Source organism: Rhodofomes roseus (genome assembly GCF_022264815.1).
Source record: "Rhodofomes roseus strain CIRM-BRFM 1785 chromosome Unknown C8Q71scaffold_16, whole genome shotgun sequence".
NCBI lineage: Eukaryota > Fungi > Basidiomycota > Agaricomycetes > Polyporales > Fomitopsidaceae > Rhodofomes > Rhodofomes roseus.
In genome coordinates, this window is record NW_025952972.1 from 447,292 (window position 1) to 467,961 (window position 20,670).

The window sequence follows — 20,670 nt, forward strand, 5'->3', positions numbered from 1 at the left end:
CAAGCAGACCGAACATCATGGTCGTACTCACATGGGGTTCAGCCCAGCACTCGTTCTGAATCACAATGAAAAGAACCGGAGACGCACGCATAGGTACAACTTGACACGCCAACACTATGACTGCAGTGGCCCGCAATCGACCCTCTTCCGCATGATGGCGGACAGCAGTAGCGCTACGGTTCAGTGCCACCTGGACCATGTGTTGTCAGTGTGCTGGAAGGACCACCGCTGAAGCGCTGACACCTGGATATTTTATGCAAATTTCTTCCTCCCCAGGCTATAAGCTAGCGGGCCAGGGTGTTGAGTTGTAGTATCGCGATCGTGCGACGGCGAAGGTCGGAGTGAGGGCCTCTAGTCCATTTAGCTGTAGCCATCACTATGAGAGCGCTGGGTACGCCGATAGCCTCGTGAAGAAGGTTGCAGTGAGGATTGAACGGTACACGACGATGGAACGGTAAGTACACGACGACGACGACTCGGAGCGCCAGAGGACTCCGAGCCTCTTGCATGCATACATAAGTACAGTAACTTAGTAAGTAAGTGACGCGTTATTACTTACAACTCGACTCTCAGCATCTCACCGACCGTCGGAGCGGCGTCGACCTTCTCCTCCTCCTCCTCCGCTCGATAGCGAGCATTGACATAGCCTTGATGCTGCCACCTAGATTTGAAGAGCCTGCTCGGCCTGACCCAGACGGCGCTGTACGCCTCACCGACTCGGACGCAGCGCTCGCACGTCTCTCCGCCGTGCAGAAACACTACCTCGCTGACCCATTCATCCGCCATTTCGTGCCCCGCGCCCACCTGCAGCCCCCCAGACCGCCTCTGATCAACGTCGGGACGTACGTACGCTCGGAGGGCATCGACACGCTCGTCGAACGATGGTTCGCATTTGCGGAGCAGGAGTGCGTGCAATGCCAGATCGTGAGCCTCGGTGCTGGAAGTGACACGCGTTTCTGGAGGATTTCGGTGCGTGCGAGACGATGCAAACGCACGAGAAGCTTGACAGGTACAATTCAGTCAGACAGGACCGAGGAAGGACCTGTTGAGGGCGTACTTTGAGGTCGACTTTTCCGAGATCACGATGAAGAAGGCGATGGCCATCCGGAAGAGCAAGGAGCTGAGTGCGGTCCTAGGCAAGCCCGAGGATATTTCCGTTGGTAAGCTGAGAGTATTCTCGCAGTGATACATGTCTCATATCGTGCAGCCAACGGTGGCACCTCCCTGCACGCCCCGAAGTACCACCTTCTCGCAGGCGACCTCCGACAGCCACCGTCAGAACTCCTGGCTTTGCTTGAACCTCACCTGTCTCCTGTGCATCCAACACTGCTGCTCTTTGAATGCGTGCTCGTCTACATGTCCCCGCAAGCCTCATCGGCGCTCATCCAGGGCTTCGTCGACCACTTCGACAATGCAGCGCGCACGCAGGGTGGACATGGTGTGCTGGGCGGGATCGTGTACGAGATGTTTGGGCTCGAGGATTCCTTCGGCAAAGTGATGAAGTCTAATCTGATGGTGCGTCCCGTCAGTCTACTGGCCCTGCGAGCAGCATCTCATCGGACATTCAAGGCACGCAATGTCTCCCTCCCTGGCGCGGACCCCTACCCAACGCAAGCCTCGCTGCCCACGCGGTTCCTCAAGCATGGATTCACCATGGCGAAGGCCCTGACGCTCCGCGATATCCGGCGATCGTACGTCGACCCAGCCGAACAGGAAAGGTACGTATGCGCTTGGACCGTCTAGCTTGGCACTTACTAGATCCCTCGCACAGAATCTCTCACCTGGAAATGCTAGACGAGATCGAGGAGCTGGAGCTCGTGCTCGGACACTACGCGATCACCTGGGGTACCAAGCTGCCCGGAGGCGCCACTGTTCTGAAGGCTAACTGGGCGGCTTGGGACTTGGAGCCGTACACAAACACGGTTGAAGGCGACGAGTGAATTGGCGAAGGAAAATGTATCTCGAGGGCATGCATGATATCGTGATTGCAGAATTGTGAAGAATTCATCAGCGTAAAGTATGATTTTGGCTGTTGCGATTACTCTTGCGTGCCAGGAGGCGAGTGTCCTAGGTGACCAGCCACAGCGGTCTATATCGTTTGGGGGATCCGCACAGAAACCCGAGCAGTGACGGTCCACTAAGCTTTGTGGGTGGAGAGAGCAGCAGAGCCCCTCCACGTCTCGCCAGCATTGGGATGATCGCGGAAATTGACGACAGCGTCGATGTCCTCGCGCCTGCTCGGATTGTCAGATCACAACTTGGATCGAATCACTGCACGCACTTAATCAGACCCTTCGCGATCTGCTGCTCCGTGAGCTCTTGCAAGTACGGGATGAGTTTGTGCTGATATTTCGCCACGCCCTTGTACTATGTCAACGAGGTAAGCATTTGATTCTTGGACGGGTAATCGACGATTCTTACTTTCATCAGCGTCTCGTCCGAGTCCGTGTGGATCTTCGCAAGAAGGGCCGGTACGAGCGGGTTGTCAGCCAGGTCTTGCATGCGCTTCAGAACGGGATGCCTGCGGCCCGCCACGTTAGCGACGACGAGAGAGCGCGCGAGGCGACATACACGCCGAACATGATCCCCTTCGTCTTCGGCAGCTTGCGGAATGTCTGGTGGTCGAACCGGAGGAAGAGGTCCTTCGGGTGCATGTCCTCGCGCACGTCGTTCGAGATGATGTTATCTGCCAGCATCCGCTTCAGCCTGCGCACCGGAGCAGGAAACGCGCGGGATCACTCACGCCAGAAGAGCTCGCGGTCGTCCGCGATCCACCAGCTGCACCGCTCGAAGGGCCGGTCGGGCGCGAACCGCACCATCGTGCGCTCGACGCTCGTGAGCATCTTGTTGAAGTGCGGGATCTGCGCGTGCAGCTGGTGGATCGGCTGCCCGATCTTCTCTGACAGCAGGTACGATCCTGTTGAACGGGGCACGGGTGAGTTGGTGAAGCTGGAAGGGAGCGTACGGAAAGCATACCGGGGAAGACGATCACGCCGCCGACGAGATATACCTTCCCGTCCTCGCGCTCACGGCCCATGAGGAAGTCGTCCATCACGAGCCTTCGCTGTGTAAGACGCGCGTCATGCGGATACAGAGTCGGAACACGCACCTCGTCACGACCATGAGGGCGTCGATGCCCTTCAGATTTGAGATGTTCGTAAACGTCTCTCCGGTCACCTTGTTGTGGATGCCATCCGGAACGGGACCAAGTGTCTTGGAGGGGATTGCATCGAACAGGGTTGGGTATCGCTTTGGGAGGTAGTCTACGAGGGTCTCGAGCAGCTCCGTGCAGGCTGCGTCGTTTTCGGGGAGCGAGTCCACGACGACTCTACCTATCGGAACCCAGCTTAACCCGGCACTCTGCTACCTCTGGAGAAGGTTCTTGCCTTGTTCTCTCATCACCCGCGCCTTCTCGTCAAGATACCACTGGTACTCCTTGTCGATTTCTATCCAATCATTGATATGTAGTGGCTGGTGCGCCATCGTCTACAGTGATACGCATCAGCTCCATTCTCAGACAGTACGACCATCCGGGGAAAGAAGACACTGTCTGCAGATTACCCCACCGCTTCTGCAAGTTCTCACTGTATCCCCGGGGCGGAACGCGAAACAACACACCTGGAAGTACGGATAGCGCAACGCCTTGTTCACGTACACATAATCACGCAGCGTCGCCGTTTTCAGGTCGAACTCCAGAAGTGGATCGGGATCGGGGAGGTATCCTGGGCCAGTAGCGTCCCATGCGCCGCCCTCCGCCTTGCCAGACCCGTAGCGCAGCGTCTTCGGCTCCTTCTCTGCCAATCCAGCGGATCCTGACTGGGAGATCGATGTCGCAGGTAGAATGGGGGATGCGGGTGCCTGTACCCTCGTCCGGCGTAGGTACAAGAAAGCCCTGACGAACAGCGCAACGATCAAGAGGCTCAAGAGGTCATCCCAGTCCACCGACACCAGTACATTTCCGACTTGAAAGGTATACGGCATCCTCGCAGACAAGCTCACGGTCCCGCACGCACGATCGACTCAGAGAAGAGCAGGATCGCTCGCACTATATCGACTCCACGCTACTTATGCCAGTGCCAATACGCAGAAGACCCCTCGAGGCCCGTGTGATAAGGGATAGGTCTTCTGGCAGCGGCTAAGTACCTGTCGATAAAGGAGGTTCCACTGGCGGATTCTTTCAGCGACTTTCGTGTGAGTGGGGGCTGCATTGATAGGCTTCGGCTTCCCCGACGGGGCACCTCGTGGAAAGACGTGCCATTCATCGCTGGGCATATGACTCGCGTTCGCGACTGGTGCAAGTAGTAAGAGGTAGCAAGACCGCGCCGCGACCGAGCAAGAGATGATCGATGAGGCCTGATGCCTGGGGGCGACCTGGCGGTGAAGTTGCACCACTACTGCTATAGGCAGTGAGCCCAGGCTCAGGCGGTCAAGCGACTCAGGCGGTCGGTCGCCACGAAGCATCATGTTGACTGTGACTCATCTCCACGCTCCTGTACACTGTACTACTAGTACCGGGGCCGTACTAGTAGTAGGCGAGCTACGCGTTTGACATTCAATATGGAGGTGTGATTGGGATTAGCACCATCGGAACCTGAGGGCGCGAGAAGATGAGGACGTACAGTCCACGCTGCAACTGGGATGGTAGCATGTAGTACATATCAGGCGCTATTCATGAGGCGCATGAGTAGGGTACGATGTAGTACGACGTACGGTAGAAACAGACCGCCACCGATTCGATCTCTACGTGCGCGGTGCGCATGCACATGTCAGTGATGTCACCAACCTCGCTTGAGCCGTGCGCGCCACCTTCTGGTGGCGGACGAAGAACTTCGGACGTTATCACCACGCGTTGAGGCTCAAGCTCAAGACCGTCCACCAGCCGACAGCACTACTGCGCATGAACGGTATACACACAACAATCAATTAAATAAACGAAAGACTGTGGGAATGAACGATGGGTACACAAAGGAATGACAACGACGAGATAATTGCGACAGTAAGTATAACACACATCCTAGACCCGGCAGACGGGCTGCACGCGGACGACATACGCATGCCGGGGGTCGACTACGGATATATCGTGTATGAATTCATGCAACGTCCATCGAAAGGTCGTGAGCAGGCGTACGTACGTCAGGGGCGGGGGAGAATACAGTACGTAGCAGTAAGTTAAACGAAGCGGAGCCGGGGACGCACGCGAACGGGACCAAGGCGTACAGGCTGTCACTAGGATAACACAGCGGGGCGAAGAGGATCAGAACATAACAGGCCACACAGGGTGGATGGTACAAGACACGACAAAAGGACAACAAGGGGTAGTGTGAACGTCGGCGAGGGAGCGTGGCCAGCGAGGCACTAGGTATGTGTGAGTGTGAGGACAGGGGAGGTCGGATCCGCCGTCCTCAGGTCCGCAGCGACACAGAAGCGTTCAGGATGTCCGTCTAAAATAGCAACAGCAGCACAACACAGCACAACATCGCACTAGGAACACACCAACAGGCCCTCCTCCGTCTACACCACACGCGAATAGAACATAGCAAACAGGGCGGAACTCATAACTCCGTGACTCGTCAAGGGTATAGGAAAGCCTCTTCGCCAGCGGCGATTTTCACTCGGCATCCTCTTGGGCGGGTGCGCTCATAGAGCGAGCGCAGCGATGATGAGAGGGATTGCAGCCAGACCGCCGAGGACAACGTTACGCTCCGCACCGGACGTCGTCGACGTCTCGCTGGCAGAACCCGAGCCAGTGCTCGAGCTGCCAGAAGAGCCGCCGGTGTGGGAAGCAGACGAGGAGGTTGACGTCGCTGTGCCGTTCAGACGCTTAGCATTGCGCTGTCCACCACAAGGTTAGCATACACAACCTGCTGGAGATCACGATGATACGTACGACAAAGCCTGCGAGGGTCTGCGTCGAGCTCTCGTTGACGTTGATACCACCGACACCACCCAGAGCACAAGTATTCCAGTCAAAGAACCAGATCGTGTCGTTGCTCGTGATGGGGAGGATATAGTTGGTGATGGCAGTGCCGTTGCCAGCGTCGCGGAAGCCGGTGGTGAAACCATTGTAGGCTTCCGTCTCATCGATCCAAACGCACGGTGCCGAGAAGGTTGACTGCATGACGGTGTGGTTGCCCTGAGTGACTGCGAAACAAGAGCTCGTCAGGAAGCTGCGAGAGAGGACAATCGAATGCAATTGTTCATGAATTGTTCATGATGCAACATGCAGCATCTGTGAACCTGGCAGGAGCGCGGCGTCGGAGACAAATTAGGGTTGCGGCGATGTGTTCGCAGCAATAGCGTCATACGTCATACTGGGCGTCACCATAGGTGATATTAAGAGCGGTTCACGCCAGCAAAGCCATGGCAATGGTATCCGGGCACAATTATCACGACTGTGCCTTGTGACACACGCATGCACCGAGTCGCCCGAGTGAACACTACGTGGACAGAGACCGCACAAGCAGCCCAATTTCCAGAGGCTCGACCTCGGGCATCCCAGCCCATTGTGAGTGACTGCGCCAGGCCTGCAGAGAATGGAATGCCCGCGACAGTCCAAGGCAACGGCCATTGCTTGCATCAGTGCACCATGCATCCATGCTGCCATACTTCATGCCTAAGCCAACCTGATCCACGCCGAACCCTGCCAGGTCCTGCCAGAAGTAGGGGACTCCAGGGACCACACTGCCTCATTGCATACTGTGCCATTATGGTGCGAGAATGCCAAGGATACTCACAGTTGAAGTAGACCGTGTCTCCGATGGAAGCCTTGATCTCCTCAGGCTGGAAGACCAAGCTGCCGTTGGTCGTTGTGTTGCCGCCGACGGTGACGTTCCACTGGGTAGGCGTCGGGGCGGCCGATGAGGCAGTCTGTGCGTACACAACAGATGCAGCGGTCAACTGTGTCGTCGTCGCCGGGTTGAAATTGATCGAACGAGCACGGTCACCGGCTTATCAGCACCTTTCCCAGTTTGCACAAAGTCTGAGTACTCACAGCAGATGCGACGAAGGAGAGGGCGAACATCTTGACTCGAGAAGAGCTTGTGAAGACGAGGAGGAGAGGACGGAGAGCCTGAGGACGAAGGCGGGGAGGACGAGAGGCTACCGAAGTCGAGGAAGACAAGGGTGAGGACGCCTGGCGAGCAGCTTTGCAACTAAGAGTAGCGCTGCACGTGGGCGCACTGATTTTCCCGCCGCACTGGGTCCGCCGCCGTCTCCTCGGCTCCCGGCTGCCCCCGGCCTGCAGGCCTTGCCCGAAATGGACTCCTATGACGCACTTTGCCGCACCTGCGCCCGATCGTTCGGCGTGTGCGCGACCGCTGCACTGTGATTGGCCGGCCAGCCGCATGTTAGTGCACAATTTCGGGTCCGCACAACTGCCGTCCTAATTTCGTCCGCTGTTACCTCGTTCTGAACACATGGGCACCGCACGGACCAGGTCTGCGGCGACATGTCAGCTTCGTCGAGGCTGGTGGGAGTATAATTGACAGACCGTGTCAGTCTAGCCTCGACGCGGGGAGGCATGCAACGCTGAGGATGCACGTCCTAAACTGAGCGTGCTCGATGATCGGTTTCGCACCGGTCTCGTTCGCGCGGCACGCCTCACACGGCGAAGTTGCCCGCAGATGGGCTCTTGCGAGCGAGCTTGTTCAACATTCCATTCCGCCACGTCGGTGAGCCATCGCATACTTAGTTAGTAAGATATATGGCCTGTGAGCTGAATGCAACAGTCTAGCTGGAAGCGTCGCCAATGGTGACGGCGGCATAAGGTCTGGGATTCTGTGAGGAACAGAATCAGCAGGACTCGAACGCACACAAACTGAATGAGGCGAACATTGTACGGATCTGAATTTCGACGCAGTAGAAGCCGGGAAGGTTCGCAGAACTCAGAAACATCACACCTGCGAGGCGCCCAGTAATCTGCATAATTCGCGGATGTACCGTCAGCGCAACTGCCATCCCAAGTGATTATCGCGTTGATATTGCTTTATGCATGTACCTAATTGAAGAGGATACCAGTGTATCCGTAAGTCCATGATCTAGGCATAGCCTAGCAGTATGACCATAGTGACCAACGGCGTTGGACAGCAAGCATCTGCATAGATAGAGCGGATCATTCAGAGTCCGGACTGACACGAGTTGTATGCGGACCGATACGTACCACTCAGATGGTTTGCTTCGAGCGAGCAAACTGAATATGTGCGCGCAAGGAATTCGCTCGTGAAGCTGGATGGAAGTGTGAGAGGGGGACATACGTCAAGGAGGAGGCAGGCAGCGCAGGCCCGGCTTATATGCAGTCCAGGATGCCGACAGAAGTGGAGCGTTTCAGACGCCACGGCGGAGTTACAAATGTGCCATACGAAAGGGAAGTGCCAGAGCGAAGGGCTGACGGATGAGGAAGGTGCCCTTCCGTATAGGGAAGGCATTGAACGGAGTCGACGTCATGCAAACGTGCGCCTCGGTGACGTCGTCCGTTAGAGTCAGTTACTGAGCTGCCTGTCAACCATGTCGTCAGCTTTGACACACGATCGCTCGAGGTCAACCTACTATGATGGAAGCAGTCGGTCGAGGAAAAGCTGCGTCCGTGGCCAAACCACATCAATATCCATATCGGGATGGCCTTGTCGAGGCCAGACGGACTGCCCACGTGACGCCGCATTGTATATATGTTTAAGTTAGCAGACACCGTGGACTTGAACGAGTCGACCGCAAATCCCAATTAGTGCACTGCACTGTGCACATCCCACCGAGATCTTTATTATAATGTTGCCGCCGCCGCGCAGCTCCATGGCCAGTCCCTTTTCTCTCGATCCTCCTGGAGAAAAACATCAGCACAGCTGGGCGACCATCCTGATCGACTAGACGCCCGATTCAGAGAATGGTAAAGCGAACACTTACAAGAGCATACGGACGACCTGTCGACCATGGAATTGACTTTCGGGACGGCGTTCAGCACTACTGCAAAAACGCTGCGCTCGGACTCAGATAGATGATGCGGTGAAACACGCGGCCACGCGGATTAGAATCGGAGAACGAGAGACGTCCAACGTCATGGAGGTTCTCGGAGAGGCGGGACGTTTTGCGTCTAATAGTCACTGTCGACCCCGGTTGTTGTGTAACGGAAGAGAGGATCTTTTGCGCGTCGCATGACACGCTCAAGGCAACGCGTTAGGCGTGACATGACCGGCGGTCCGCAAAAATCAGTGTGACACGGCAGGGAGCAATTGCACAGCACCTCGTCTATTGGTTCGCGCGTGCGATGAAGCACCTTTCGGCGCTGATGAGGCTCGAGTTATTGGCGAACACATGACATTGACATGCAGAGATCAGTATCACGGAGACCAATCTAGCGTAAGGAGGATATACGCAGAACACTTCGAGTTGCGTCATGTACCCCGATGCCAGGCTTAACTGATCAGCTTCCCGTCAACGATCTATTCCGCAGTGTAGGGCAACTCACCTGTGATTCATCTCCTTGCCCCAACTAACGATTGCGCAGACAGCTAGCCCCCGCCGAGCTTGCTGATCTGGGTCACCGTTTATCAAAGATCTTGCGCTGTGTGGAACGGCCTCGCACTGCACCTGCGGCTTCGATGGTTCAGAGCACCCTGCTAGTTGAGTGAGAGTATCGTGACCTCGTCATGGACACGTTATCAGTAGAGTAAAGACAGCCTCATGAGCGACCTACCAGGCGATTGTTCTGCCACTGAGACTAGAATGTCGTTAGACATCACTAAGGACGAGTATAAAGCGATTACCATGTATGTGTTCATTGATGTGCGCGAAGCATTGCAAAATTCGTTCGTATGCCGGCACATCGTTATCGAAGTTCAGTACGAAGTGTTTCAACGTACCCAAACGGGAGAACCAACATTGCTGGGAAACAGTACGGCAAGGTGGAGGCTGAAATACAAGGAGAGCTTCAAAGGACGGCACCAGAAGTCAAGTGCGACGAGGATTGAATGCGGGCTGCATCCGCAGCTAAGCCACGTTTTGCAGTGCTAGTATCGTGACCATGCTCCTGCCGGTCCTAGACAGTGTCAACAGCCTTCTTCGGGAACTGTGAGGAGGATCCCAGCATGCCGTCCGAAGGCGGCGTCGGCGCCCGAGAGACGAAACGTTCCAAGTCGTTGGTTTCCTTGCGGTGCCCGACATTCCCTGGTGATCTCGGGCAGCTAGCATGAGAAGAGAAGATCTGAGGAAAGGGAAGGACGAGCATACTTACTACTCACCCATGGGCGCCCGATTAGCGTGCAACGATATTCGGAGGAGAGTTCCGATGTCACAGAGTAGACGGCGTCAAGCCAGTAGTTCGAACTAAACATGCGGCGTCATCACTGCTGGGTATACTGTCAGGTTCGTCAGTAACTGAAATGAAGGTTAGATGCTCGGAGGACCACTATCAAGGGAAAGCGTCAGATCGTGCCTACCTCAATTTGACGGCTCGTTGGTCTGCGCTGAACGGCGATGGCATGGTGCCTGTTGAAGTGCCCTCCGAAGGCACCATTAACGTATAACCATCTACGCATTGGCACCTCGAAACCCGAGCGATAGCAACCTACAGGACCACATCCACTGCCAGAGCTAAGGCAGCTCCGAGCTGCCCGATTGCTCGCTGGCTCACAGCGACTCGAAGAGCGGCTCGGCACCATCTCACGGGCAACCAACGAAGGCTTTACCAAGTTGCAGGATGCCCATATCCGGACGCGCCCATCAGATCCCGCTACCGCCACGTGATGCCAGCACAAACGGACGCCCATATAAGGCAGGCGGTCTGGATCAAACCCCCTCCCCTCTCGCGTGCTCGAAGATGGCAGTCCTTGTCTCGCCCTTTGCTTCTTTGACGACAGCGTTGCCCGGCACGTTACGAAACCCAGGCACGGCATATTCCGCGTACAAACGTTCCGCCGGGAATGGCAGGAATGCTTCGCGCTGCCCGGGCGCCTTTCCATATCCGTCTGTTAGTTTGAGGATGGGCTTGAGTGCGTGCCGAGGGGGTATAATTATCGGACGGGCCTTGTATTCTCGTTAGCGAACCCTCCATCACATCTCAGGCCTTCACCAGCTTGACAGCTGTGTTCCCCCCGAGTCGCCCGCTCTACCTGCCGCCGATCAGTGCGCGACCCCGCCCTTTCCTACTTTGTTTTTGTGTCGCTAGCTGTTCGTCCCATTCGGCCAAAGAATTGTCATCTTGAGCCATGGTTGCCACTTTTATCTTGACTCGTACTTTTGCCATCTCAGCGCTCTTTGTCGGAGGTGAGTCTATCAAACCCTTCCGTGCGACTTCTATTCACTCGACGAAAATAGCCTTTGACCTAGCATACGCCGCGCCTGTTCCCTATGGCGCCGACGTCAGTTTCGATCCGAGGAACTGCAGAGACGGTGGCTGTGAGAATGAAGCCAGGAACTGCAGAAACGGCGGCTGCCTGCGATCCTTTCCCGTACGTCAGGTCTCTACTTCGTCAAGCGAGGTGCACTCACTCCATTGAAGGTTGAGCTCGTGGACTTTCCTGACGCTCCAGTCGTCAGAGAAGAAGAGCACGGGTCACGCAGTGTGATGAACGAGATACTAGAGCGTATATCATCGACGCCGAGTGATGCACTGGCCGTGAGTATGCTCGCATCTCGGAGGGAAACAATGCTGAAACTCACCCTCAGGATCCAAATCCCGGCGAGGCAAGTACCGTCGTCGAGGAAGCCAGTCGTTCACTCGACGTCAAAATCCGAGAACCGGTGCCGGCACCCGTACCAACCGACGGCAACGTAAGTGTCCGTTGTTGTCTCAGCCGCGGCTCAAGCGCTAAGCATGGCCCACAGTGTCGTGGCGGAGGATGCAGTTGAAAGCATTTACCTTGTCCCCCCTCGATACACGTTGTATCCCCCTACTCCCCGGAATGTCGCCCTCGCTCCGTTACGGTCTCAACTCCTTCCTTACAGTCTGGACACTTGACCCGTCCCGTCCCCTCGGCGTCATCTGCACACTCGCCTTCCTTCTGAGCCCCGGCTCTCAACCCTCCTTTTGTTCCCGAGCCGTTTCCGTGTTGACATGCAATCTCCGGCTAGCGATGGCCATTAGAGGATGGCGGAGACTGCCGCCACAGTCCCAGGCCAAAGCGAGCTCGTCACGCTGCTTGCCACGGGAACCTATAGATTATTAGTTATTCTGTTGCACAATCTAGTTGTTGTGTGTTGTACTCCAGTGTATCTCTAGTGTTCTGCTTTGCTTGTTGTCGTCTGCTCTCGCGTTGTGTTACTACAACTGATTATTTTAGCCGTGCTCATCCCGGCTTACACATCTCGTGTGTGACTGGAGTGAACAGAGAACCCGATTCAAAGTGAGCGCTAGTGTCATGCTCGGTTGGTGCCAGTTCTTCGAGAGTCGAATGCATTGCGTTCAACGAGTCAACTTTGTCTTGCACGTCCGACGCAGGATCCAAGAGCGAGTAGCCTACGCGACGCTCCAAACAGCGGGTTCCAAGCCTAGTTTTGAAGTCTGAGAAGGGAAGGAGACAAGATGACCATCAACACCGGCGACTGAGGACACACCTGCTAGTGTTCATACCGAATCGCGAATTGCGCAATATGCCTCAATAAGAAACCTGCTCAACGGTGACCATGGCCTAGGGTAGTCGCCAACGATGTACAGTTGTATGGACCTGTCGAGTGCGGGGCACGTCAGAAAATGTTACGAACGTATGATGTTGTCCATACTCAACTTCAATCCCTCGCACTGACGATGCGCCGGAGGCAGACAAGCTGTACCCGTCAGTGGTACCGGCCGAGTGTCGGCCATCAAGCATATTGTCTGTGATGTGCCGTGTAATGTGCCGTAAGTTACGACTTCTCCTAGAAAACAAAAGCCACTGGGGAAACATGAGCCTGGGCAATGATCGGGCTGGACGGTCAATCTTTGATGTTGTACCTGCATCCGCATTCTGCTGCTCACCGGAAGCGGTAGATCTCATCCTTCGATCCCCGAAATCTCTCCGCGACTTCGTCTGATTGAGAGCTGTGAGTTTCACAACCTCGGGCCACACTACAAGGGCGCAGCAACGCACAGCCGCGGATTGAAGCAGTACATACGCCGTGGGTACGAGGCGCGACAAAAGACCTACTGCGCGTTATGCATGAGCGAGAACGAAGTGTATTCAGATTGAAAACACAGTATATCTAGCATATCTGTCTCATTGCGAAGCGTAGATGACTTACACTTTGGGGAACTTGTACGAAGAAGGACGCGTTGGAGTGTGTCATCCAACCAGTGCACATGAGAAGCAGCTGTTCAACATGCTCACTTATTTACCGAACACGTATTCCATGTTGGACGGGTTGTCTGGATTGGTTGTCTGGATCGAAGTAGGGCTTGCCATTCAGCCATGCGTGAAGAGGATTGAACTCAAGACGGCATCCACGGGTTCTTACCTGTCGACACACTTCGAAGAGGATTACGGATGCTCTGGTACCTTTTTAGAACCTTACAAGACTAGAGACACGCAGTCAATTGTAGGAGAGCCTGGAGCGGCTGCCAGTGCGGCTTGAGAACGAGGAAGAAAGGCAAGACCGAAACGGGAGTGGCTGAACGAGCGCGCATTGCCCGTTCCTGAAAGAGCATAACCAAATCGGGCAGTCATTGTAGTTCCTACCCTATAGGCGCCGGTGCCAGCGCACGCCTTGCCGCCTGGCAACAAACGACGGACCTGATTCGGATGCAACGCATGTAGCCATGCTTCCATCCGTACAATGAGCTTCCTATTTTATGTGGGAGGCGCGGAACTCGGGGGACACGCCGAATATGAATTTGCGTGCAGTATAAGGATGCTCCCTCCATGTGTAGGTTCACATCCACTTCTACCTCAGCCCGAGGCGCCACCTGAAGGCATACTTACCGCCGCCACTCTTCCCTTTGTTATTGTACATATATCTTGATTCTTCCAGCATGGTGGCTACCTTCATCCTCACCCGCGCCTTCGCCGTTTGTGCGATGATCGTCGGAGGTGCGTTGATGAACTAGCTGTCGTAATGTGCTGGAGTTGACCTTCTTATGACAGTACCTCTGGCACATGCTGCTCCTATTGTTTCAGGCTCTGTCGCTCAGCGCATTGACGAGCGCAACTGTCGCTTGCTGGGATGCCTGTTCGCAGCACCTAACGTACGTCTTCGTCTCATTCAAAGCACATGCCAGTGCTCTTCTGACCATGCTATTCAGGCTCACACATCGGATGCGGATGTCTCGTCGCTGTCGGGAACGGCTGATGCTATGCCAGAGGTGGCCTATCCCTCCGCAGGAACTGAGTCATCCTCTGGCAGTCGTCGAGTCGCACACATCATCGCAAAAGTCTTGTCAGACATCGAGGCGACTCCGTCATCGGACTCGGTAGACGATGACAGTGTAGACGCATACAGTGCTGTGACGCGAGACATGGACGCGGCATGGGCTGAACTTTTGCCAGAGGTAAGCAGGGCCTCCCTTGTACCAGACAGTGCTAGTGCTCACCCTTACGACATGACGCTCAGCTTGAATCGCTCGAGAAATGAGCATCACCTCGGTCGGCCATCCTGAAGGGCGGCTCATCTCACTGCACGATACACGTCCTGCACCCTTCATTCATGTCATCAGACTGACCGATCCCACACTCTTTGCACCTCTGTTCCGGCTCTCTCGGACAACCGCTAGTCGTCATCAAAGCTCTCGTGCTATCTCTCGCTCTCGCTCGTGTTTCCCTGTGTTCGTGCTTATCCTCGATCCGGGTCACTGTCATCCATTCTGTCGCCGAGTGTGCAGATGAAGCGCATCTTGTAGATCTGTTGCGCGCAGGCAGACCGCTCACTTCCATTCGTTCATAGATGCCTGGGATTCTGCATGTATCCATTAGCTCCTAGAGCGTTCGTTGTCATGTATCTCCCACTGACCGTGTTCGAGTACAACTACCTTGTCACCGTGTGAACCCCGGTTTGTTTCCATAAATAATCAAGTCGCGCAGTCGATACAACATCTGATGATACTGCACAACACTACTGTCTTATATAACATATCACACATGACCTCCCAAATGAAAGAGTTTGTTGTACAACACCAGAGAGTAAGACAATTCAAGCGGGCGAGAAGATACTCTTGAAGTACTTCTTCACTCCGTCCTCACCGAATACGAGACCTCCAACCACTCCGTCCGGCCTGACAATGACGACGGTGGAACTTTCAGTAGGGCAACCGTATGCCTTATATGCGTGTCCCTCTCCGTCGTGGAGGACGAGGTCCGCATATGCAACCGGGGGGCTCCTCGACGCACTTTGGGGGTAGACGACTGCAGAGCGCACTGCCTTCGGCGGCAGGCCCTGCAACGCCTCGAGCACAGGACGAGTGGTGGATGCGTCGGAGCAGAAAATGAGGACGGTATGATCCGTAGGCTTGAAGACGTCGAAGAGACGCGCCGGCCCGCCTCCTTGGTTGACGTCGACCAGACCGGGAGCATCGGGGGCCCTATCACCCGCGCGCAAGGTGTCCCCGCCCCCCCTTCCGTACACGTCTAATGTCTCCACCACCTGCTGCTTGTCGACAGGCTGGCGCTCGTCTATAACAATGGACCCCCAGCGGTAGTTGATCCCGAGCTGCTTCAAGTGGGCGCCGCGCGCCTTGTTGACGTCCGCGCCGTTCAGGGCGGAGTCCATAATGACCTTGTAGATCCCGAGCGTCTCTTGGATCATGCGCTTGACTACGGGGAGGCGCTCTTCGGAGTACGTGGAAAGCAGGGCGGGCGCAGCCAACCCCTTCTCTACCAAGGCGAGCTTCCATCCGAGGTTGAGCTATCAAGTAAGGCAATTCATCAGAACTCCCGTGTTGCGAGGTCACGGATAAGCATAATAGAACGTACAGCATCCTGCACGCTTGTGTTGAGACCCTGACAACAAAGGCTCTCATCAGTTTTTGTCCAACCCAAGATTGCTGATTCACATACTTGCCCACCCTGCGGGCTGTGAACATGAGCAGCATCTAGCGTAAATGGCAACATGAGTACGGATTAGTCTTTGCAAGGATGACTTGATTCCCCGTACCTCCTGCTACGAAGACGCGCCCCACGCCAAATTTATCCACCACGCGAGCGTTAGCACTAAAAGGACAGGACGTCAGACGCCATTCGTAGAGATGTTGTTCAGATCAACTGACCGATATTCAGTTGCATACTTGATGTTACCGAAAATGAGATCATCTCGTTGGATGAAGTCGCGAATGGCCTTGAGCAGTTTCTCATGGTCCGCTAAGAGCTCGCTATAGTCGACGTGGCCTCCTGTGATGAAAAAGAACTGGCCCTTGACCTCGGTCGGCCGAAGGATAACGCTGTGCGAACCGCCGTCAGCGAAGTTGAAGAGAGTGACGAGAGTCAATGTGACGTACGTGACAATGGTCGGGTTCTGCCAATCGTTCCATCGATGCCAATGCTACGACGGGGTATATTAGTATCGCTTTTCTATGGTGAAGCGGCATACTCACGTCTGCGTCGAGTCCCTCTAAGTCAAGTTCTCCGATGATGGTATGTTCCTTCAGCGCCTGCCCCTCGAAGGAGAGACCCAGCTGCTTCCGGACGTTGCCTATGCGCGAATGCGTCCATCAGATAGGATATCGCCAACTTAAGTGATCAGCAACTCACTCCGCCCCCCATCTGCGCCAACAAGCCAGCGGAAGTGTGCTGTCTCAGCGACCTCTTTGCCATCCTGTCGCTTGACTAGCGTTGCGACGATGTCCTCCGACGTCTGTTTGAACTCGCCAAGCTCCGTATCTGTCTCAACGACGCAGCCGTACTTCTCGAGGTGCGAGCGAAGGATCGCCTGGGTGTATCCTTGGCCCAGTATGATCGGGTTGGGCTGCGTAACGCATCAGTGTCAGCGGGGAACGATGAGAAGTCATATCCTACGTAGGGTACATCCGGCGTCGGGTCAACCGGATCAAGAAGATGAGAAGTCTTGAAGGGCTCTACGCCGCCGGGCAGCTTGTACTGTCGCTCAGGCAACAACGGCCTGTTGACCGCATGAATATCGGGCAGCACGCCGAGGTAGTGGAACACCTCGAGTGTTCGAGGCTGCGTCGGGTTCAAGTCAAAATGCACAAATGCCTGATCAAAGTTGACTCACCTGGAGGACGGAGCCTCGCTGTTCCAAAGGGAAATCATGTTGCTTGTCGATGATACGCACGGGGATCCCGTTCTTGAGGAGCGTGAGTGCAAGTGCAAGACCGGAAGGCCCAGCACCCGTCTGGGAGAATCATAGGAATGCTCAGTGACAAATAGCAGGCAATGGTCCCATTGGTCGCTTACAATCAGAACTCCAGGAGTACTATCAGTAGGCATGGTGAGTCTGTGAGGAAGAGAGGTCGAGTGTTAATCACTTCTCGACATCGTTCAGACAGCTTATATACATTCACCTGGCAAGAAAGAGGCGTGGTTTGCGCGGTCGTTGGACGGTGTGTATGTGTCAAAGCTTCGGTGCCGCTTGGGCCGCGTGAGCCGTTGGTAGTACACGGCGGCCGGATACGCAGGCATTCTGTCTGCGCTCCTATCATAAATGAGAGGCTGTACAATCCGCCTGTCAATTATCGTAGACCTGGATCGCCACTTGGCCCATTTGTTTAGATTATAGTAACCCCTTTTGCGTAGTCCATTGCTCCAAGATGAACCGGATGAGTGATAGTCTATGGAGTAATCAATTGGATCGACCTGGCCTCGACAGCCTGACAGGATTGTGTTAGATGAATGAGTGCTTTCCCGTCACCCGTGATGCACGGACACTGGCAGTGAAGGCGGTGCGTACTACCAAGTGCGTACGCAGATCGAGCAGGAGACCGATGCTCATCAGTACGCAACCCTTGTATGCTTGATGCCGAGTTTCAGTACTTAGTCAACGTCGCAAGAGACCGCCCTGGAGATGAGTTCAATTGTCGCTACTACATACTGGTAGCAGAGCTTGATCTCAGTACTGTATACAGCATTAGTTGATTCGGCGCAACAACCAGTGCGCCTAACTTACAGTAAGTACCAGTAGCCCCTGTGTATAGCCCTCCTTCAAATGATTCTGCGTACTACGGGATGCTCTTACATATTGGGTTGCGATGGCCGAGCGGAAGTCAGTGCTCACTAGTCACTCACCGGCACCGTCTGACTCCCAACGTCAGAACGGCACTGATGAGTGCTAGTGACTAGTCTCCGTTGCCCACCATGAGTCACAAGGAGTCACGGTGAGTCGTGACGGACTCCGAGGAAGCGCGCTGCTCGGCGCTTCGTTGGCGGGCGCCAAAGACCTTGGCCGTGACTTGTCCTCAACTTGAACTTGTCCTCCTCGTCGTCGTTGGCGACGCGGCAGCTTGCTGAGCTCAAGCCACCTTCCTCCTCCTCATACCGACGCCATGTCTGCAAATCCATTGCTCACGCCAATATTTCCAGCAGGGAAAGAGCCGCTTCCACCAGGAGTGACAGAGGAAGAGCGTGATGCATACCTGCAAGGCAAGAAGTACCAGGAATACATGGCCATGGGCGCGGAATCATGCGTTGCAAAAACAATGCTTGCTGGCGGGATGGGTACGTTGAGTCTACCTACAACTCCCTTAGCTCCGGCGACGTTTTAGTAGTTATCCGGAATGGCTAGGTTTCGGTATCGGCGCGTTCTTCTCCCTCATGAGCGCCTCGTTCGCGTACGAGGACCCACTCCTCCGCCAAACAACGGGGAATCTGTCTCGGACGCAGAAGGCCTCGGAGATCTTTAAGGATATGGGCAAGGGTATGTGGCGGAGTGGGAAAGGGTTTGGGAAGGTTGGTGCGTTGTTCGCGGGCATCGAATGCGTGATTGAGTCGGTGCGTGCTCCTCTGTCTATGTGAGCTCGGACTTCGTTGACGTTCATCAGTACCGCGCGAAAAATGACATTGTCAATCCTGTCGTGGCGGGTTTCCTCGCGGGTGGTGTCCTAGCAAGGAATGCAGGACCAAAAGCAGCATTCGGAGGAGGCATCGCGTTCGCAGCTTTCTCCGCAGCAATAGATCTGTTTATGAAACACGAGTCATCGGAGTGAGTTCGTCCTATTTCTCGAACATGATACAGTACTCATTCCATGACAGCGAAGACTGATGTTGCTCTCACACTACGCTATCTGGATTACTATATCGCCGTCTAATGTATCAATGCACGCCAGAGTCTCCCAGCTTTTCTCATGGCTTCTGTTGCCTGCTACCCCGAAGTTGGCATCACGGTCGTTCTGCCATCCAGCGAGCTTTTGATGCGCATATATGCGAATGGCGGACCCTTGGCGAAATTACCTCGTTGCCAACGACCGTCAAGGAGTCAGAATGGACGAAGATCCGACGTTCGTGCGTTGGTGACATTTGATAGCCTCTACATGAGATGTCGATTCAACCCGACTTCAACCGAGTGCTTCGCTATTAAACCATGGCACGGAGGAGCGATACCCGACACAAACCGCAGAAGAAAGGTGACCCCATTGAAGCCATTGGCCAAACACGGAACTGGTCACGCAACATCTGCACCACTCACGCTACGCATCTTGCACGAAGTCGGCCCCAACAACTTCGCATTCAATTTTATGAGGCTCTTGTGTTGCGCTGTGCTCGTAGGGGGTTCAGTCGTCGCAGCGGTGACGGCTGACCGAGATGGGTCGAACACCGGGCTCTGTGTCGGACTATGCGCGGACATAGTAGGTATCACTGGTTCCTTCACATCGTCGGTACTACTACTCAACATCATATCCAGGGCTACTCTTGCGTGCTCTAGCCATGCTGCTCTTCGACATAGCCCTGTCCAGGGGCATGTCGCGCCATCTTGCCCTCCTTCTGTTGACTACGTGGGTGGTATACATCTATTATGATGTCTAGCCCCTCGTAATTTCCACCATGGTGCCCCTTGACGGATTGGAGAGCTCGGTCCCAAGGTTACATATATTGCTCCCGATTTCTGGTGTGGTAATTGCTGGCGCCGCTTTCAAACACCGTCGACCCAGACGTAAGTGAAATCCACTGTCTCGGCCCAACAATCAATGTAGAGGTGCTGAACGTAGTTTCGTTCATTGCTAGCATCCCGCTGCAGAGCCGAGTCCAGAGTGGATCGCATCATTACTCTCAATTTGGCTCTGTGTACTTGGAACAGAGCATCTTCGAGGCGACGCCCGTGAAGCACCTGCCCGTCGATAGGTTCCCGCCGTTGGCAGATGAAGACTCGAGCGCGTCAAGCAGTATGTAGAGATCGAGCAAGAGTCCAAGCCCACGAAAGACGGCGTCCCTTCCCACGTATTGGCCGGCGAGTAGTGGCCTGAAAGTAGAGCGGTTGTTTGCTCGGTATTCAGAGGTACGCCGGCGCCATGCATAGCTATATAGGTTTTTGTCTTGTCTGCTGGACTGACATCACATAGACGGTCCTCTTGTCCCGAAAGCCATCTCCTTCGAACTGAAATCAAGGGAGTGAGTCAGGATCGGTGATTGCAGCCGAGAAGCACTGACGGGACGCTGACGCCGTGACGAGTTCGCAGTCGGGATCAGGACGAAGGTGAGCACGTCTGTTGTTCGTCTGGATAGTTTGTCTGGCTGATTGAGTTGTCGGCCGCAGAGCTCGCTCGCCTCATCTCGACTTCGGTGTATATTCAGTGAAGGCAGAATGGGCTATGATGGCCTCGTCACGGACACC

The 20,670-nt window shown here is 55.0% G+C and overlaps 8 protein-coding genes across 8 annotated transcripts; 5 read left to right on the forward strand and 3 right to left on the reverse strand.

The window, feature by feature from the left end:
• Window positions 1–486: 486 nt before the first annotated feature.
• On the forward strand, window positions 487–2,004 carry C8Q71DRAFT_160224 (leucine carboxyl methyltransferase). The gene is made up of 5 exons (XM_047916679.1): window positions 487–969; window positions 1,025–1,160; window positions 1,208–1,515; window positions 1,570–1,718; window positions 1,772–2,004. The coding sequence occupies exons 1-5, from the start codon at window positions 652–654 to the stop codon at window positions 1,938–1,940; spliced, it is 1,080 nt and encodes a 359-aa protein (XP_047776755.1). The 5' UTR covers window positions 487–651; the 3' UTR covers window positions 1,941–2,004.
• C8Q71DRAFT_873543 (uncharacterized protein) lies at window positions 1,941–3,981 on the reverse strand (the record flags this gene model as incomplete). Its single annotated transcript, XM_047928365.1, has 9 exons — window positions 1,941–2,234; window positions 2,282–2,367; window positions 2,422–2,521; window positions 2,572–2,686; window positions 2,744–2,917; window positions 2,977–3,059; window positions 3,110–3,346; window positions 3,368–3,486; window positions 3,619–3,981. 9 exons carry the CDS (start codon window positions 3,979–3,981, stop codon window positions 2,138–2,140), a joined length of 1,374 nt encoding a protein of 457 aa, XP_047776756.1. The 3' UTR covers window positions 1,941–2,137.
• Window positions 3,982–5,637: 1,656 nt separating this feature from the next.
• C8Q71DRAFT_859769 (uncharacterized protein) lies at window positions 5,638–7,021 on the reverse strand (the record flags this gene model as incomplete). The annotated part of the gene is made up of 4 exons (XM_047927693.1): window positions 5,638–5,832; window positions 5,888–6,141; window positions 6,735–6,867; window positions 6,992–7,021. 4 exons carry the CDS (start codon window positions 7,019–7,021, stop codon window positions 5,638–5,640), a joined length of 612 nt encoding a protein of 203 aa, XP_047776757.1.
• Window positions 7,022–11,007: 3,986 nt separating this feature from the next.
• Window positions 11,008–11,838, forward strand: C8Q71DRAFT_909109 (uncharacterized protein; the record flags this gene model as incomplete). Its single annotated transcript, XM_047929027.1, has 5 exons — window positions 11,008–11,253; window positions 11,305–11,438; window positions 11,489–11,605; window positions 11,656–11,760; window positions 11,815–11,838. The coding sequence occupies exons 1-5, from the start codon at window positions 11,196–11,198 to the stop codon at window positions 11,836–11,838; spliced, it is 438 nt and encodes a 145-aa protein (XP_047776758.1). The 5' UTR covers window positions 11,008–11,195.
• Window positions 11,839–13,933: 2,095 nt separating this feature from the next.
• On the forward strand, window positions 13,934–14,532 carry C8Q71DRAFT_725311 (uncharacterized protein; the record flags this gene model as incomplete). The annotated part of the gene is made up of 4 exons (XM_047921688.1): window positions 13,934–13,991; window positions 14,046–14,146; window positions 14,204–14,449; window positions 14,512–14,532. The coding sequence occupies 4 exons, from the start codon at window positions 13,934–13,936 to the stop codon at window positions 14,530–14,532; spliced, it is 426 nt and encodes a 141-aa protein (XP_047776759.1).
• Window positions 14,533–15,087: 555 nt separating this feature from the next.
• On the reverse strand, window positions 15,088–17,336 carry C8Q71DRAFT_859772 (monooxygenase; the record flags this gene model as incomplete). Its single annotated transcript, XM_047927694.1, has 11 exons — window positions 15,088–15,798; window positions 15,867–15,893; window positions 15,951–15,985; window positions 16,048–16,103; window positions 16,160–16,330; window positions 16,388–16,431; window positions 16,484–16,581; window positions 16,641–16,854; window positions 16,905–17,069; window positions 17,122–17,241; window positions 17,304–17,336. 11 exons carry the CDS (start codon window positions 17,334–17,336, stop codon window positions 15,088–15,090), a joined length of 1,674 nt encoding a protein of 557 aa, XP_047776760.1.
• Window positions 17,337–18,388: 1,052 nt separating this feature from the next.
• On the forward strand, window positions 18,389–19,104 carry C8Q71DRAFT_859773 (mitochondrial import inner membrane translocase subunit TIM22; the record flags this gene model as incomplete). The annotated part of the gene is made up of 4 exons (XM_047927695.1): window positions 18,389–18,560; window positions 18,628–18,833; window positions 18,884–19,044; window positions 19,095–19,104. 4 exons carry the CDS (start codon window positions 18,389–18,391, stop codon window positions 19,102–19,104), a joined length of 549 nt encoding a protein of 182 aa, XP_047776761.1.
• C8Q71DRAFT_160896 (uncharacterized protein) lies at window positions 18,998–20,216 on the forward strand. Its single transcript, XM_047916681.1, has 4 exons — window positions 18,998–19,044; window positions 19,095–19,691; window positions 19,744–19,992; window positions 20,048–20,216. The coding sequence occupies exons 2-3, from the start codon at window positions 19,187–19,189 to the stop codon at window positions 19,863–19,865; spliced, it is 627 nt and encodes a 208-aa protein (XP_047776762.1). The 5' UTR covers window positions 18,998–19,044; window positions 19,095–19,186; the 3' UTR covers window positions 19,866–19,992; window positions 20,048–20,216.
• The last annotated feature ends 454 nt before the right edge of the window (window positions 20,217–20,670 follow it).